The sequence below is a fragment of the Oncorhynchus nerka genome, linkage group LG24 (genome assembly GCF_034236695.1).
Source record: "Oncorhynchus nerka isolate Pitt River linkage group LG24, Oner_Uvic_2.0, whole genome shotgun sequence".
Classification (NCBI taxonomy): domain Eukaryota; kingdom Metazoa; phylum Chordata; class Actinopteri; order Salmoniformes; family Salmonidae; genus Oncorhynchus; species Oncorhynchus nerka.
In genome coordinates, this window is record NC_088419.1 from 16,513,451 (window position 1) to 16,531,602 (window position 18,152).

The 18,152-nt window shown below is 40.3% G+C and overlaps 2 protein-coding genes across 2 annotated transcripts; both read left to right on the plus strand.

Moving 5' to 3' along the window:
- Positions 1-461: 461 nt before the first annotated feature.
- On the plus strand, positions 462-16,729 carry rhag (Rh associated glycoprotein). Its single transcript, XM_029631000.2, has 10 exons — positions 462-816; positions 10,418-10,601; positions 10,815-10,965; positions 11,709-11,856; positions 12,454-12,620; positions 12,825-12,962; positions 13,278-13,399; positions 13,732-13,802; positions 14,010-14,083; positions 14,424-16,729. The coding sequence occupies exons 1-10, from the start codon at positions 627-629 to the stop codon at positions 14,493-14,495; spliced, it is 1,317 nt and encodes a 438-aa protein (XP_029486860.1). The 5' UTR covers positions 462-626; the 3' UTR covers positions 14,496-16,729.
- Positions 16,730-17,195: 466 nt separating this feature from the next.
- On the plus strand, positions 17,196-18,150 carry LOC135564227 (uncharacterized). The gene is made up of 2 exons (XM_065008474.1): positions 17,196-17,407; positions 17,596-18,150. The coding sequence occupies exons 1-2, from the start codon at positions 17,405-17,407 to the stop codon at positions 18,148-18,150; spliced, it is 558 nt and encodes a 185-aa protein (XP_064864546.1). The 5' UTR covers positions 17,196-17,404.
- Positions 18,151-18,152: the final 2 nt, after the last annotated feature.

Below are 18,152 nucleotides of genomic sequence, written 5' to 3' on the forward strand. Positions count from 1 at the left end.
TGCGGAAGGCCGACATTAGCGGATATCTCTATCTTAAACTGATGGATTTTGATGGGGATTTTTTTATCATGTTAATTAGATTTGACGCACAGGTGTGTCAATAGAATCTTAAGGATTTTAAAGTGTATATTTGCACAGCACATGATGAAGACTGCTTTTTAATCTGAATTTTTACAGGATTATGCCTCAATTTAATATGACATTACAATTGCAAATGAGTTTGAAAAAGCTCATTAGCCATTCATATCATGGCTCTGTCACTGGCCGGTTGTTATTACTGTGTGTTTTGCCAAAGTCTTGTTTTTGCCGCCTCTTTTAAAAATAGTAAACACCTAACAGGGAGGAAACCAATGTCCATAAGCAAAGTCCAGAAGTGGGAGTAACCACCCGGGCCTGCCTGTTATGCCCTGCCATTGGTCCCCATGAAACCTCCACCAATTTAAAACCAGACACCAGTTGCTCTTCCACCGTCACACTACCACCACAAGCCCCAAAAGATAGATAGGGAGAGAGGGAGTGAGAGTGTGCCAGAGATAGGGACAGACCGAGAGAGAGAGAGAGAGAGAGAGAGAGAGAGAGAGAGAGAGATAGAGAGACACACACACACAGAATTAGTTCATGCTAGTATGCCTGCTTACTCCACCAACATGAGGCTGAAGTTTCCCATCCTGGCTCTGACTCTGGAGATTATCACCATCATCCTGTTTGCTGTGTTTGTGGTCTACGATGATGGGAAACACGGGGGGCACGGAGCCCACAACAATGCCACACACCATGAGGAGACGACGGAACAGAATCCTCTGACCCTCTACCCCAGTAAGTGACACCTGAAGGCTTCTCAGTGTTAGCCTGTTCCCAGATCAGTTTGTGTTGTCTTGGCATGACAATGACCATAGCAGTTGGCAAGGCAGAAACAGATCTGGGAGCAGGCTACCTCAGTGTGGTGCTACACATAGTCTGTCAGTGTGTCAGTCTGGCTGTGGGAGCCCGGTTGAAGAATAATGGATCTGTTTGTATTTGGCTTATTGATAGCAGCCATGGTTGTCTTGGATGACAGTCTATGAAGTTAATAATGCAATTGAGTCTCAATGATTTGACCCCTCTTCTCTTTATAATTGTGCAGTAGCTCCTGTGATCAATCAGAGAGAAAGGATGTGGGTTAGCATAGTGTGAGCTTGTGCATAGGGTTGGGCGTAACTGATTACATGTAATCTAATCACAGAAAAAAATGTAGTCAGTTACGTTAACAGCAAAAATATTGTTATCAGATTACAGATACTTTTGAAAAACTAGATGATTACTTTTTGGATCACTTTCAGAAAGGAGGTTTAGTAAAAAAAAAAACATTATTACACCTTTCTGTTTTCTCAATGATGTTCAATTCAGAATTGAAAAAAGGCACAAGTTTAAGTTTGTTCCACCTGAGCGAGTCTGACCACAAGTCAGAGACCACTATGATAACACACCAAATGTGTTTGAGGGATCCTTTTTGTCTTCTTCTAATGCCTGTTAAGATGAAATGTGTCCAAAAGTAACTGAATGTAATCAGATTACGTTACTGTGTTTGGGTAATTCAAAAGTTACGTTATTGATTACAATTTTGGACATGTAACTAGTAACTGTAATGGATTACATTTAGAAAGTAACGTACCCAACCCTGGTTGTGCATGTGTCCATTGCAGAACACTCACGCCTAAAATGATTCTGTATGAAACGGGCCAGATGCTCCAGTTGTCATAGGGGCACCCCTCTCTCTCTCATACTGGGCAGGTTCACTGTGGCTACCCCCAGATGGATTGTACAAAGTGGAAGCTTAGTGGCAGGTAGTCTAGCAGTCAAGAGTGTTGGGCCAGTAATCAAAAGGCTGCTGGTTCAATTCCCAGAGCCAACTAAGTGAAAAGTTGATCAAAGCACTTAACACTAATTGCTCCTGTAAGTCGCTCTGGATATGAGTGTCTGTTGAATGCCCTCCACATACTTACAATGTAACTGGAGCAACTTGCATATGCGCTGAAGGGAAATAAATTCTTCATTTATTTTAATGGGAATTTGATTGAGTTACGGGTAAAAATGTTTGCACATGTGTACATTAATTTGTGTTTGGAGACTATTGTAAATCTTGTGACTTATCAGAGGAAAAGTGACAAAGACCCACCCCTACTACTTTACCTATATGACAATGGCCTCTTTTTTTTACATAAATCTTTATACAGCATAAATACTTGAAGACTTACAGTACGGAGGTTTAACCATAAATGGGTGGGGCAGCTGTGACCCAAAGAGATTAGTTCAGTGTTTAGAAATGCTGGAGGGGAAGTTCACCTATTTTTACATGTAGACTTACACTTCACTCTTTTTGTGATTGTAGTTGATCCCCAAAACCATTTGCATTATGAAAATGTGTCTAAAGCATGTTAGAAAACACCAACTCATATTACACCAGAATCCCATTCTGAATCATCTCTGCATTCAATTTTAGAAAAAAAAATTCTACTGTCCCATAAATCCATATTTGCATATTTTTGTTGTTGTAAACACAATCATTCAAACATGGATTTATGGCACAGTGGACATAAATAATGTTGTGCAGAGACATTCAGAATGGGAGTTGATGTGTTTTCCTAACATGTTTGCATATTGCATTATAGTCAATGATGACTCAGCCAAATCTGACCAATTTTCTCTGTAACAAAACAAAACAAAAAACGGGTTGGAGGAATCAACTACAAGGACAGAAAGAGTAAAAATTAGGACACGTGTAAAAATGGGTGAACTTCCCCTCTTTGTTTATGTTCAGTCATATCCAAAGACATCCTAATAGATTTTATAACTATAGGTTGTTCTAAATGATCAGAGAAACAATATAGGGTCAATTCAAAATAAGTGGGACACTTTTAGAATGTTCTGTCTTCTGTCACCTCGTTTGTCATCTATCCAACACATTATACATTTCTGCAAACTTCAAGATGTTTCCTAATCATAGTCACAGCAGGCATGACACACCCATTTGTGTGCACTGAGTCAAAACCATATTTTCAGTTTGCATTTGGTAGACTGAGACAGCAGGTTAAATAAACTGGGATACTATTATTATAGTCCCAATTGTACCCCAATAACTATTCTATTAAATTTTGTGTGATAGGAAACATCTGACGATTTCAGAAATGTATCATGTGTTTAGGTCGCTACTACTCACTGTTTATTATCTATGCATAGTCACTTTACCCCTACCTACATGTACATTTACCTCAATTTATCTCAGTTACCTTGGTTAACCTGTACCCCCGCACATTGACTCGGTACTGGTACCCCCTGTATATAGCCTCGTTATTGTGTTACATTTATTTATTTCAATTGTATTTTTAATTTTTTTGCTCAAATGTTGTTACTTACTTAAAAAGTAACTAAGCATTTCATAGTAAGGTTGTTTTCGGCCCATGTGACAAATACAATTTGATTTGAATTGTTGGTCTAATATGTTTGATCGATTTCTGAAGAGGTTACAGAAGACGGAAATTTAAAAACTGCCCCACTTTTTCTGAATTCACTCAAATAACAGTAGTAATAACAGTACAATAACAGTACAATAACAATACAATAACAGTACAATAACAGTAATAATAACAATACAATAACAGTACTAATAACAATACAATAACAGTACTAATAACAGTACTAATAACAGTACAATAACAGTACTAATAACAGTAATAATAACAGTACAATAACAGTACAATAACAGTAATAATAACAATACAATAACAGTAATAATAACAATACAATAAGAGTACTAATAACAATACAATAAGAGTACTAATAACAATACAAAAACAGTACTAATAACAATACCAATAACAGTACTAATAACAGTACTAATAACAATACAATAACAGTACTAATAACCGTACTAATAACAGTACAATAACAGTACTAATAACAGTACTAATAACAATACCAATAACAGTACTAATAACCATACTAATAACAGTACAATAACAGTACTAATAACAGTACTAATAACCGTACTAATAACAGTACTAATAACAATACTAATAACAGTACTAATAACAGTACAATAACAGTAATAATAACAGTACTAATAACAGTACTAATAACAGTACAATAACAGTAATAATAACAATACAATAACAGTAGTAATAACAATACCAATAACAGTACTAATAACCGTACTAATAACAGTACTAATAACAGTACAATAACAGTAATAATAACAGTACTAATAACAGTAATAATAACAGTACAATAACAGTAATAATAACAGTACAATAACAGTAATAATAACAGTACAATAACAGTAATAATAACAATACTAATAACAGTAATAATAACAGTACAATAACAGTAACAATAACAATACAATAACAATACCAATAACAGTACTAATAACGTACTAATAACAGCACGATAACAGTACTAATAACAATACTAATAACAGTACTAATAACAGTACTAATAACAGTACAATAACAGTAATAATAACAGTACAATAACAGTACTAATAACAGTACAATAACAGTAACAATAACAATACAATAACAGTAGTAATAACAATACAATAATAGTACTAATAACAATACAATAACAGTAATAATAACAATACAATAACAGTAGTAATAACCGTACTAATAACAGTACGATAACAGCTGTGCCATCAGAGTCCCTGGGTTCGCGCCCAGGCTCTGTCGTAACCGGCCGCGACCGGGAGGTCCGTGGGGCGACGCACAATTGGCCTAGCGTCGTCCGGGTTAGGGAGGGCTTGGTCGGTAGGGATGTCCTTTTCTCATCCTGTGGCGGGACGGACGCAGTGCGCGCTAACCAAGTGCACGGTGTACCCTCCGACACATTGGTGCGGCTGGCTTCCGGGTTGGATGCTGGCTTCCGGGTTGGATGCGCGCTGTGTTAAGAAGCAGTACGGTTGGTTGGGTTGTGTATCGGAGGACGCATGACTTTCAACCTTCGTCTCTCCCGAGCCCGTACGGGAGTTGTAGCGATGAGACGAAATTGGGGAGAAAAAAGGGGAAAAAATTCAAAGGATGCAATGACTTCCTTTCTCTGCACCCCCTGTCCGTCTGTATGGTGCATACCAAAACTCTACAATTACAGGTTCAAAGCAGAGGAAATAAGCAGAGAAATGCAATTTAGAAAAAAAGGAACCTATCTTGTTGCTGGGCTTTATCATCAAGGGACAAAATCAGTATTGAAAAAATGTAATTGAGAGGAACCAATGGGTTCTGTGGCTCTGTGAAATACTTGTTATCCTCAGAGAAGTGGGACCTTAAGAATGTATCCAACACAGAGTTGTTTCACAGCCGTAAAGCCCTATCATCAAAGTCAGGCGCTATTCGGACGGAATTACATTTTGTAATTACAGTTAACAACATAAAAAGTGACTTGCAGTGAGATTCAGTTAGATACTAAATTAAACTGGTGCCTTGGAGGTTTGCCCATACAGTTGAAGTCGGAAGTTGACATACACCTTAGCCAAATACATTTAAACAAAGTTTTTCTCAATTCCTGACATTTAATCCTAGTAAAAATTCCTTGTCTTGGGTCAGTTAGGATCACCACTTTATTTTAAGAATGTGAAATGTCAGAATAATAGTAGAGAGAATGATTGATTTAATCTCATTCCCAGTGGGTCAGAAGTTTACATACACTCAATTAGTATTTGGTAGCATTGCCTTTAAGATGTTTTACTTGGGTCAAATGTTTCGGGTCGCCTTCCACAACCTTCTCACAATAAGTTGGGTGAATTCTGGCCCATTCCTCCTGACAGAGTTGGTATAACTGAGTCAGGTTTGAAGGCCTCCTTGCTCGCATACGCTTTTTCAGTTCTGCCCACAAATTTTCTATAGGATTGAGGTCAAAGCTTTGTGATGGCCACTCCAAAACCTTGAGTTTTGTTGTCCTTAAGCCATTTTGCCACAACTTTGGAGTATGCTTGGGGTCATTGTCCATTTGGAAGAACCATTTGCGACCAAGCTTTAACTTCCTGACTGATGTATTGAGATGTTGCTTCAATATATCCAGATCATTTTCCTGCCTCATGATGCCATCTATTTTGTGAAGTGCACCAGTCCCTCTCGCAGCAAAGCACCCCCACATGATGCTGCCACTCCCTCATGGTTGGGATGGTGTTCTTCGGCTTGCAAGCTTCTCCATTTTTCCTCCAACATAACGATGGTCATTATGGCCAAACAATTCTATTTTCTTCATCAGACCAGAGGACATTTCTCCAAAAAGTACAATCTTTGTCCCCATGTGCAGTTACAAACCGTAGTCTGGCTTTTCTATGGAGGTTTTGGAGCAGTGGCTTCTTCCTTGATTTGCACTTTTCGCACCAATGTACGTTCATCTCTAGGAGACAGAACGCGTCTTCTTCCTAAGCGGTATGGCGGCTGCATGGTCCCAGCATGGTCCCATTATACTTGCGTACTATTGTTTGTACAGATGAACAGGCGTTTGGAAATTGCTCCCAAGGATGAACCAGACTTGTGGAGGTCTAGAATTTTTTTTCTGAGGTCTTGGCTGATTTCTTCTGATTTTATCATGATGTCAAGCAAAGAGGCACTGAGTTTGAAGGTAAGTGAGTTATAAGTGTAAGTGAGTTACAGTGAGTTATAAGTGAAATAATCTCTCTGTAAACAATTTTTGGAAAAATTACTTGTGTCATGCACAAAGTAGATGTCCTAACCGATTTGCCAAAACTATAGTTTGTTAACAAGACATTTGTGGAGTGGTTGTAAAACGAGTTTTATTGACTCCAACCTAAGTGTATGTAAACTTCTGACTTCAACTGTATCTGCATGATCCATACTGTCACGGGCGCCCGCCCTAGTGAATGCAGTGGCGTTGGCACTAGGTCCTCATGCCCGGGAGACAGAATGAGCACACTTAGGATTACTGAAATGTTGACGGACGGTTGAGGAACAGCAATTTGATTCCCTTCAATGATGTTTGATGCTGACACGTTTCAGAGCAAGCGTCTTCGGCAGATCGTTGTGCACTGACCTCCAAACATATCAGGATTCAACATTATTGAAAATGTTGAAGACTAGCAATCCAGAAAATACTTGAAATCTTGGTTAGAGTGCTAGCACAATACAACTACTATATGGGGGAAGACCTAACATGTTGGGCAAAGAGGTCATCTACGAGGCTGAGTTCCAAATGGACCTCGCTAGCTCCCACCACATCCTTTTCTTAGAGACGCCAACTGGTATGATTTCGCCAAGGGATCAAGTATTCAGGTGATATAGGACCGTCCAAGGGCTTCCTCAATGGGTCACTACATAGTGCATACCTTACCAATCCAAAGAAATGAAACATTAGAGATTTTAGATGACAGTGCCGGTTAAGATGACAATGTGTAGCGGTGGGCCAAAAAAAAAGATACGCAATATAGACAAGACAAAAGCTGAGACTTGTTTTGCTGTTATGTTCTAACGTTTGGTGCTCTGTGCTTGCAACGCCAGGAAGTTATCAGGTAAGGCAGTTCTCAGCAGCTTTACACGATACATGTATATTCTAGTTTGTATTATTAGCATTATTAGCATACGGTCCATTCCCTTGCATCCACCCAGAGATGTTTGATTTGCACATTCCCAATAATAAGTACCCACAATCAGTGCCAAAGAACAGAAAATATTGCATGCAATGTATAAACAACAAAAACGCAGATTTGTTCCGTAACAAAAGTCAAGTCAACACACGGCTATTTGTATATCTTACCTTTTATATATATTTTACAAGGCTATTTGTATATCTTACATATTTGACATTGTTCAGACTTCGATATCAGGGAAAAGATTGAATAGATTTGAGTTATTTGTTTGTTCCCGGATGGGTGCGGGTGTTCTGACCAGTGCCAGAAGGGTTATAATGTATCCTATGACGTCTCGGAGGCATTGCGTAAGTAATACTAAACCTGATTACAATCATGGTGTAGTGTGCTGAAGATCATCCATTGCAATACAATGCACTACTGGGGAGAAAGAGCCAGTCACATGTAAACACAATAATGAGAGAGAGGAATTCACAGACTTCTAATCGGAGACAATATCTGTTTAGAAGAGCTAACCTTCCTGTTTATTCTGTCTCTATCATGGTGTGGCAGAAGCAGGGAGCCTCCAAACAAACTCAACTCTAAAATTAATTGCCAGTTACAACAATCCCTCTACAACTGTACAATGCAGCATCAGTTATACTTATAGCAAGGTCTTGTATTTCAAGACCGCAATATAAGATAGAGATGTATATAAGCTCTAGATTGGCATTCTGGTAGACAGTCATACAGTAAATCAGATCACATTTTATTGATCACATACACATGGTTAGCAGATGTTATTGCGAGTGTAGAGAAATGCTTGTACATAGTCACAGACAAAAAGAAGACAATTGACGTATGGGCTAGTCTATGCTGCAACTAAGCCCCCAACCCCCCCACCACACACCCTATATCCCATCACTTCCCCAGCCAGGACTTTCTGAGTAGTGACTGTCTCCCTAGGTCCTGCCGTGACACCACAATGCCAACTGATCACCACAATGCTAACTGATCACCACAATGCTAACTTCTCATCACAATGCTAACTTCTCATCACAATGCTAACTGATCACCACAATGCTAACTGCTCACCACAATGCTAACTGCTCACCACAATGCTAACTTCTCATCACAATGCTAACTTCTCATCACAATGCTAACTGCTCACCACAATGCTAACTTCTCACCACAATGCTAACTGCTCACCACAATGCTAACTGCTCACCACAATGCTAACTTCTCATCACAATGCTAACTTCTCACCACAATGCTAACTGATCACCACAATGCTAACTGCTCACCACAATGCTAACTTCTCACCACAATGCTAACTTCTCACCACAATGCTAACTGATCACCACAATGCTAACTTCTCATCACAATGCTAACTGCTCACCACAATGCTAACTGCTCACCACAATGCTAACTGCTCACCACAATGCTAACTTCTCATCACAATGCTAACTTCTCATCACAATGCTAACTGCTCACCACAATGCTAACTGCTCACCACAATGCTAACCAGACCTGGAGAAATGAGGCCTATTGTTTTCCCTTTCTGCCACACCTTCATGTACTTTCCAGATGAGAACCCGTCATCCATCGCACATGGCTTTTGGGACTAGGAAGTTCCTGTTGTCAGGCATTTCAGGGAAGGGAACCTTTTGTGAGCATTGCGCGAGAGTGGAGCTTGGAGAATTAGGATCATTCCTCTGGTGGCAGTGGACATACTGTTCTAAGCTACAGACACAGGCATGCGCACACACACACACACACACACACACACACACACACACACACACACACACACCAGATGCACACACACACACACCAGATGCACACACCAGATGCACACACACCAGATGCACACACACACACACACACACACCAGATGCACACACACACACACACACCAGATGCACACACACACATACACACACACACACACACACACACACCAGATGCACACACACACCACACACACACACCAGATGCACACACACATACACACACCAGATGCACACACACACACACCAGATGCACACACACACACACCAGATGCACACACACATACACGTCTGGTCAGTCTCTTGGGCTAGTAGCCTGATCCTTATCTGCAGACGATCGGACAGAGCTCACGTCCTACTGTCCCACAAACACAGTGAACTAAAGCCCTCATACACCCTCTAAAGTCTCTGTCCTCTTATGTAAATCAATCTAAACATACAGTACATAAAGTGCAAGGACAGTGATCCCTACACAAGATCCCTGTCCTTATAATTCCAGTAACTGAAACTAATAGTGAGGAATGTGTTTAACTGTGGAGTGTCTGCTTCCCCGAGACCCTCTGATAAGTTCAGAAGACTTGATTAAAATCATGTGAAGTCAGTGAATGGAACAGCATGAGGTTACTGACACGACACGTTTATCGGGAGCCTCAGTTCTCAGTATCCCATTCACAGACAAATTGAATTGGTCTTCCATCCTCTAACAAGTCCGGATTTACAATGACCCCTTGTGGGGATAGGGGTTACTACGATTGCTGCACAGTCCAATGCGGCTGCTCCGTGAGTCATGTATTTGATCAATTACTGGTTTGTCAACCGATTTGAATGTCTTTACAGTTGCATTTCTTTCTTTTTTTGTCTTGTTGACACCCTTTATTAGTTTCATTCAGTGTCCTTGTTTTCATCCTCTCTGTTTTCATTCAGTATTCATTCAATGTGATGAATAAATCAAATAGGGCCAGATTGGCCAAAATGGACCTTCAATAAAGCCATGTTGTGTTAAGGTTCAAATAGTCAAACTCCCCTGAGCTGACCTCTGACCTGCATTCTCATTGGTCCACAGTGTTCCAGGATGTCCACGTGATGATTTTCATTGGCTTCGGCTTCCTGATGACCTTCCTGAAGAGATATGGCTTCAGCAGCGTGGGCCTCAACCTGCTCCTGGCCGCCTTCGCTCTGCAGTGGGGTCTCCTCGTGCAAGGCCTCTGGCACCTGGACGAAGGAAAGATCAAAGTCTCCATCTTCAAGTAAATCCAATAAAACACAGTACGGTCAGAAGGAATGTAGCTAGCAGTAGCAGCATTATGTCCACATGATAGAGGACACCCAAGGAAGTGGTCTGTTTTAGTGTTGATAATGCATCTCTCTCTCTCTGTCTCTCTCTGTCTCTCTATCTGTCTCCCTCTCTCGCTCTCTCTTCTCTCTCCCCACCTCCACCTCCTCTTACTCCTCACCAAAAGGATGATCAATGCAGACTTCAGTACAGCCACGGTTCTGATCTCGTTCGGGGCAGTCCTGGGAAAAACCAGCCCAGTCCAGCTCCTCATCATGACCCTCCTTGAGATCACCATCTTCGGCATCAATGAACATCTGGTGGCCGAAGTCCTGAAGGTCAGTGCACTTCACCATAATCTCAGAACCCAGAACCAACCATTATGTTAACAGTCAGTCACAACAGACTAACTTCACCCCCAACCACTCATCTAAGCACTCGTGTACATGAAAGACAACACTATGCAAAAAAAAGTATATTCGTTAATACAGTCCAATGAGCAATATTGTGTGCAATCTTGTGAGTAATGGTAAAAAAAAGGTGAATCTCCTGTTGATCCATGCATAACTACCTCTTATTCTTCTTATTCCGTGGTATCATGGCGGTCCGTAAACAAGGTGCATGCCACCCCCTACTGTGCATGACTACTACCCGTTTACCTGGGCCCTTACACACACGACCTCACCCCACGACCCCACCACCTGACCTCTAACCCCAGTGAGATTGCCCTCTAGTGGTGAGAAGTGGTAGCCCAAAACAACTAGACAAGATTCATCCTACCAAAAGGGCTCTTATAAATATAATCATGCTGTTAATTCATAGGGATGAGTCTATCATTGGAAAAAAATTATTTAAGGTCAAGGGGTCAAATTTTATTCTTGAATCTGTCCCATTCCTATTCCCAACCAATCAGTGCACTAGTTTTGCTTGGGAATGGCCAGAGGCGGGATGGATGAGTGACAAGTGATTGAGACAACTAGCAGGCTAAGCAGAAAGTTTGTTTGGGAGGGCTTTTATTTGAATTGTTGTATTTTGTTTTACAACATAATTAAGTAGTTTATGTGGTTTGTCCAACTCACAGGCCAATGATGTTGGGGCCTCCATGATTATCCATGCCTTCGGGGCATACTTCGGTCTAGCAGTGGCCCGCATGCTGTACAGGCCAGCTCTGGGGAACGGTCATGAGAACGACGGCTCTGTCTACCACTCTGACCTCTTCGCCATGATCGGTAGGAGCAGCAACTCACATGGCAGTCATCACAGTCAATGCAAAATTCAGTTGATCTTATTACTGTAGTCAGTCACTAACTACTATTAAAAGATAGATCAGCTAAATATTGATAAAATGTCCCCTTATGTATCTTTGGAACACTAGAAATAGAAATGTTGCAATACGTGCATAAGGGAATGCCTAGGGAATGCCTGGCCTTTTGTATCAAGCATCTCAGAATAGGAGTGCTGATTTGAAATCAAGTTCTGACTTTTAGATCAAAATGAATGATATTATATGGACTAGGGGACCTGAACCTAGATCAGCACTCCTAAGCTGAGATGCTTGATACATTTAGCCCCTGGTGTCTGTTTGCACGGTATATTTATACTTTACTCACAAGGGTGTTGTATGTGTGTGGCTCAAGTGGAGGCTCCTGCGCATATCATAGTCACATACGCCACCTAGTGGACAAAAACGTTAATTGCTTCAGACTAGCCAGCCAACTTCTGTTTGACATAGTTTTAATACATTTAATGCATTCATTTTGTTTTATATATTTCAGAATCAATTGAATTAGCAGACAAATAAAAGTCTACTTGAATATCTTCTCCAGGTACCGTGTTCCTCTGGATGTTCTGGCCCAGTTTCAACTCTGCCATTGCAGAACCCGGTGCTGATCAACTCATGGCTGTCACCAACACCTACTTCTCGCTGGCTGCCTGTGTGCTCTCCGCCTATGCCGTCTCCAGCCTGGTGGAGCACAAAGGGAAACTGGACATGGTGAGATATCACATGCTTCACTCAAACCACAAAGAGTCAGAAGCAAAGCTGTAGATTGTTTACCACCTCAATTTATTTGACTTGAATATATTCAAACAAGGCTATTGAGTGTTTGTGTGTTTGTGTGTGTGTGTGTCTCTGGGAGAGAGACAATAGAATCTCACACAGCACCTACTGTAGCAAAGCTAATAGATGCTTCCATAGGTCCACATCCAGAATGCCACTCTGGCCGGAGGTGTTGCCGTGGGAACCTGCGCTGACATGAATATCGGGCCTTTCGGTGCCATGATCATCGGATTCGTGGCTGGCATCGTCTCCACCCTGGGCTTCAAGTTCCTCACTGTGAGTACAAAGGTCACACACATCTGAACCAATAGGACGACAATCCTGAGATGGACCAGGACACCAAACTGTCTAGAAAATGCCATAGTTAACTAGGGTTGTAATGTGTCTTGTGAGTGGCAATACACCTACATTCTTTTGAATAATGAGCCTAATGAGCAAAAATGGTTGTGGTTGTGGTTGGTGAAACCAGTTTTGCGTGCTGGGAGAAACTTGCATTTTAGTCAAAACAAACACCTACCATCAGATAACTATATATTTTTTTTAATGAGTAGGGAATAATGTAAATGAGAACTGTTTCTTTCTGCATTTCAGCCCATCCTGGCATCCAACCTGGGCATCCAGGACACCTGTGGCGTTCACAATCTGCACGGCATGCCTGGCATCCTTGGGGGTATCGCTGGCATTGTGGCTGTCGCTCTGGGAAAGAAGGATGGGTAAGGCTCATCTAACCACACTCTTCATACTGTACATCTATACAAGCAGATTAAGAAACAGGAAGGATTTTATAAAGACTTTCGGTAAATTACAATGTGTAGTCATTTTCATGTTCAACAGAAATGGGAAACTCAGCAACTTTGACCAGTGGCCATATTTGTGATCTCTGTATAGATACTGCAGTTCTGGAATGTCTATAGTAATTCACTTTTCAGTGAAGGCGTGACCTTGGCCTCAATAATAATAAGTGTCAAAATAAGGGTCTCTTAAATTTTTTTTTTTTAAGTACTGTACCCTTCTCATTTTCTCTTCTCCACCGTTCTTCCCTCAGGAGCGCTGTCATGCAGGCTGCAGCCCTGGCCTCATCCCTTGGGTTCGCTTTGGTTGGTGGAGCCATGACAGGTGGGTGGACAAAACACAGTCAAATGTTTTGTCATTCAAAAAAATCGACCTCACAAAATCAATTTGAACACACTGTCGTGTCGGTTTTCGTATGGTAATAGAAATATTATATTTCTACACTCATCATCAAATCGTAGGTCATAACAATTTACTTTATTCCATGAAACGTATTGAATAATACTGTAATTGACGTATCTCTTTGTACAGGTCTGATAATGAAACTTCCATTCTGGGGACAGCCTCCAGATCAGAACTGCTTTGATGATTCAATCTATTGGGAGGTAAGAACTTGAGAGATAAAACACATCATACTGTTCCATCCTTGAACATCACTAGCTTACAGTTGAATCAAACACCTGAGCTATATAGTACACGGTACATGATGTTTCATGTATTGGTGTGACACTCATATAACATTTGAGATATCCAATACCATAATGTGGCATTAGCTAAGATGGCATATTGTATTGTATTACATGTCACGTGACCACCTAGTGACATGCAAAAACAATTTAATTTGTAAATAAAAAAAATACTATCTTATAACAAATATGATTTGGCGTAGGAGAAATTGGGCTAAAATGTAAGATCTGTTACTGACTGAGATGTGACTGTCCTTAGGTTCCTGAAGAGGAAGAGGGCGAGGAGAGCCTGGCTCACGGAGACCATTCCATGAACAAAGCAGAGGCCTAAATCTCCTGCCCTGTGCTGCAAATACATTATCCACAACCCTTGGAGCTATCATGAACCAGACATTAGACCTTGGGTGTATGTTAATATTCTTAGCTGGCTTCCTCTCCTCGTCTCCTCTCCTTTGTTTAAGTGGTGGATCCCTACCAGGACTTCCTGCGTAACCTGTCTAATGTCTTGACCATCAGTGGTGACGGAGAGAAGGAGAGGAAGCCAAGTTATGCTATTTGAGATCAACCCAGAATGACCAGTGCTATCAACTTGTCAGTTGTTTTTACCCAGAGCATAAATGTATTGATTTGAGATCATATCAAATCACATTTGAAGTGGTTCAAGCTACCTTATTTACACATCACTAATTCAATCCGAACAGCAAGGAAGCTCATGTTGCACTTTTCTGTGTATCAAACTACGTCCTCATTGTCCATAGATTTGTATTAAATATTTTAATCTTTAATTGAATAGAATAGGTCCACTGAAAAGCATTTGGGGAAGATGTTATAGCTCATTATAATTCCAACTAAAGTGTAAGAGGTAGGTGTGTTACATACAAAACATGTATTATCAGGTCTCAATGTAATTGAAATAGCATTGTAAGTATTTTTGTTTACAGAAAATCATATCAAACCTTACATGCTTGCTGAGTTTTGGATGTGTTAGTCTGAAAATTGATTTCAGCGAAGCAGCATTTTGATATAAATGCCCCTTTAATAACTTGCATATAAGCATGAACTGTTCTTTCACACATTCAGAGGAAAGATACTTTCAGGGATTTATTTTTTTAACTGAATTTGATTACCAATATGTGCCACTGTTCTGAGCCACTGGAAACAGTAGAAACAGTATAGAAATAGTAGAAACAGTATATCAAGCTGACATTCAATTATATCACCAATCCTCAAAATGTTAACAGACATTTGTTTTTCCTCATATACATTGTATATTTTTCGCCATCCAACTGACATAACCGATATTGTGTGCTAAGCCTTGTTTCATGAAGAGAATCAACTGCTACTTTGGCCTGCTGCAGAGCAAGTCCGTCTCACTGGAGCCCACTACTCCTGCTGGAGAGAATCTGATCCCAGACCTGTGAAGTATAGGCAGTAGCTACCCGCTAGGCACAGATATAATTTCAACATCTAGTTTTGATTGACATATTTTTGAGTGGTCAACTAACGTGAATTTAACGTGAAATCAACAACAACAACAAAAATACATCAATCAATTTAGGTTAACATTGAAATCCCTTTACCTTGATGACATTTAGCTAATCCAATCAGTTTTCCACGTTGATTCAACGTCATCACATTACATTTTTTAGTTGAAATTATGTGGAAACAACGTTGATTCAACCATTTTTGGCCCAGTGGGTAAGGGATAGTATTCATCAAGCGTCTGATATTGGGGTGCTGATCTAGGATCAGTTTTGCCTTTCTAGATCATCACTTCTAATCTGAGACGCTTGATAAATATGGGACCATGGCTCACAGGGATTGACGCAGGGCAAGGATTGGTCCTGCATTAAACTACTCTCTGTGTGCTCCCAACACTCTGTGGTTTTCCTTCTTCAGCCCCAGTCACCTCAAAGCTAAAGTAGAGTGTCTTCCATTTAAATTTTTCCCTCTATGTTTTTTCAAATACAGAAAGGCTGCATTGAAATCTGACACGTCCAATTAAAAACCGGATAGGCTACATGTCACAATTATAATATGCATACAGAATAAATGGGGCGTGACAAAGATAGTCACTGATAAGCTTTCTTTAGTTCTTTCACTTCTTATTGTAACCTCTTCATGTACAGTGTAGTTAGTTACACAATGGATATAGTTAGTTTCTCTAAATCCCTGCACCTAGGACTAGCAATTGGTACAGTGTGTATCAGAGAAAAAAGTATGTCTTTATATATTTCAAACATTTTGTTGAATAAAGCGAAGGCTATACTTTAGAATGCAGGAGGAAAATAGCCTGCAATAGTTCCTGTACTAGACCATTGTTGCAAGGAAAGATTAAACTGACTACAGATAGATAAATAGCCTAGTATTTCATTTGGCTGATGTAGTAGCCAACGTGTGATATAAACGTAGGGCTGAAGCTTAGTACACCAGCAGTCAAGACTTTGTTGAAATGATTGACATGGCATTAGCTTTTTAGGTTACAGAAAATGAATATGTATGACACTGTTGTTAATGTATAAATACTAATACTGGCACTTATAAATATGATTATATATCATATCAGAGTGACTCTGTGTGTGGTTTTTGCCATGATTCCATTGCATAATCAACATCAACATTATTTTTTACAACCAGAAAGTTGTGGCTAGTAGAAGGGGTGATGGAGTGCTGTAACTTTTCCAGGGTCAAGACCCATGCACTAATGAATGTGCATCCTTTGACCACACAGGATTTGGCAGGATTTGCCAGGGGTTGAAAGGTCAGGTTTATTCTGCACGAGGAGCATTATTACTGTCACTGAATGATTTTGTATATTCATGACTTGTGTGTGCAGTATCCAGTGACTGTATCCTATTAGGGATAGATTTTTTCTCTCTTTCTGATTGAATGTTGTTTTTATTAAGGAAATACAGCGTTATTGCCTTACCTCTTCCAAGCCGTCAAATGCTAAAATAATATTTGAGCCCAACGAGGTTTACAACCATAGAAATGGAATTATATTGCTGTTTAAAACATTGCTGTGTTGCTTTAAGAAATCAATGGTGCATTGTGGGATGCAAAATGGCTCAATCGCGTTGTCAGCAGAGTAGCCAGCCAGTTATCTCTTATAGCCATACAGTTACATTTACAAATAAGTACAGTCGATAAAGTATTGCTAATCATTGTTTAGAGAATATCACTTTGATAAACAGCAACTTTTTATTGCATTCGCGTCTTTTGGTCGAGACAACAGCCACCATGGTAAGTACCTAGGTACCCAACGTTATCGGCCTAGCTAGCAACTTGTTTTGCATTTAGGAATGCTAATTAGCTAGCTAAATAACGCTACTGATGATCTGTGTATAAAATCTGACGGGTTTATGATAGAGGTTTGGGCTCACAATGCAGATAGATTTACAAGGCATTTCCCTTTACTTTGTCTTTGTTAGTCCAGCAAAGTAGACAACGTGAAAAGTGAGTCCAGTATAATAAGTTTTGAAAGAAAAAGTACCACTACTGAGTCTGCCACAAGAGGAAATGACAGAAGAAGTACTGAGTCTGCCACAAGAAGAAATGACAGAAGAAGTACTGAGTCTGCCACAAGAAGAAATGACAGAAGAAGTACTGAGTCTGCCAAAAGAGGAAACGACAGAAGAAGTACTGAGTCTGCCACAAGAGGAAACGACAGAAGTACTGAGTCTGCCACAAGAGGAAATGACAGAAGGAGTACTGAGTCTGCCACAAGAGGAAATGACAGAAGAAGTACTGAGTCTGCCACAAGAGGAAATGACAGAAGAAGTACTGAGTCTGCCACAAGAGGAAATGACAGAAGAAGTACTGAGTCTGCCACAAGAGGAAATGACAGAAGAAGTACTGAGTCTGCCACAAGAGGAAATGACAGAAGAAGTACTGAGTCTGCCACAAGAGGAAATGACAGAAGAAGTACTGAGTCTGCCACAAGAGGAAATGACAGAAGGAGTACTGAGTCTGCACAAGAGAAATGACA

What these genes read in the sequence shown, in the direction of transcription:
- rhag (XM_029631000.2), top strand. Translation starts at nt 627, where the DNA reads ATGCCTGCTTACTCCACCAACATGAGGCTGAAGTTTCCCATCCTGGCT. An exon ending in TGGTGGCCGAAGTCCTGAAG is followed by an intron (nt 10,966 to 11,708) that starts GTCAGTGCACTT and finishes TCCAACTCACAG; the next exon opens with GCCAATGATGTTGGGGCCTC. An exon ending in ACAAAGGGAAACTGGACATG is followed by an intron (nt 12,621 to 12,824) that starts GTGAGATATCAC and finishes ATGCTTCCATAG; the next exon opens with GTCCACATCCAGAATGCCAC.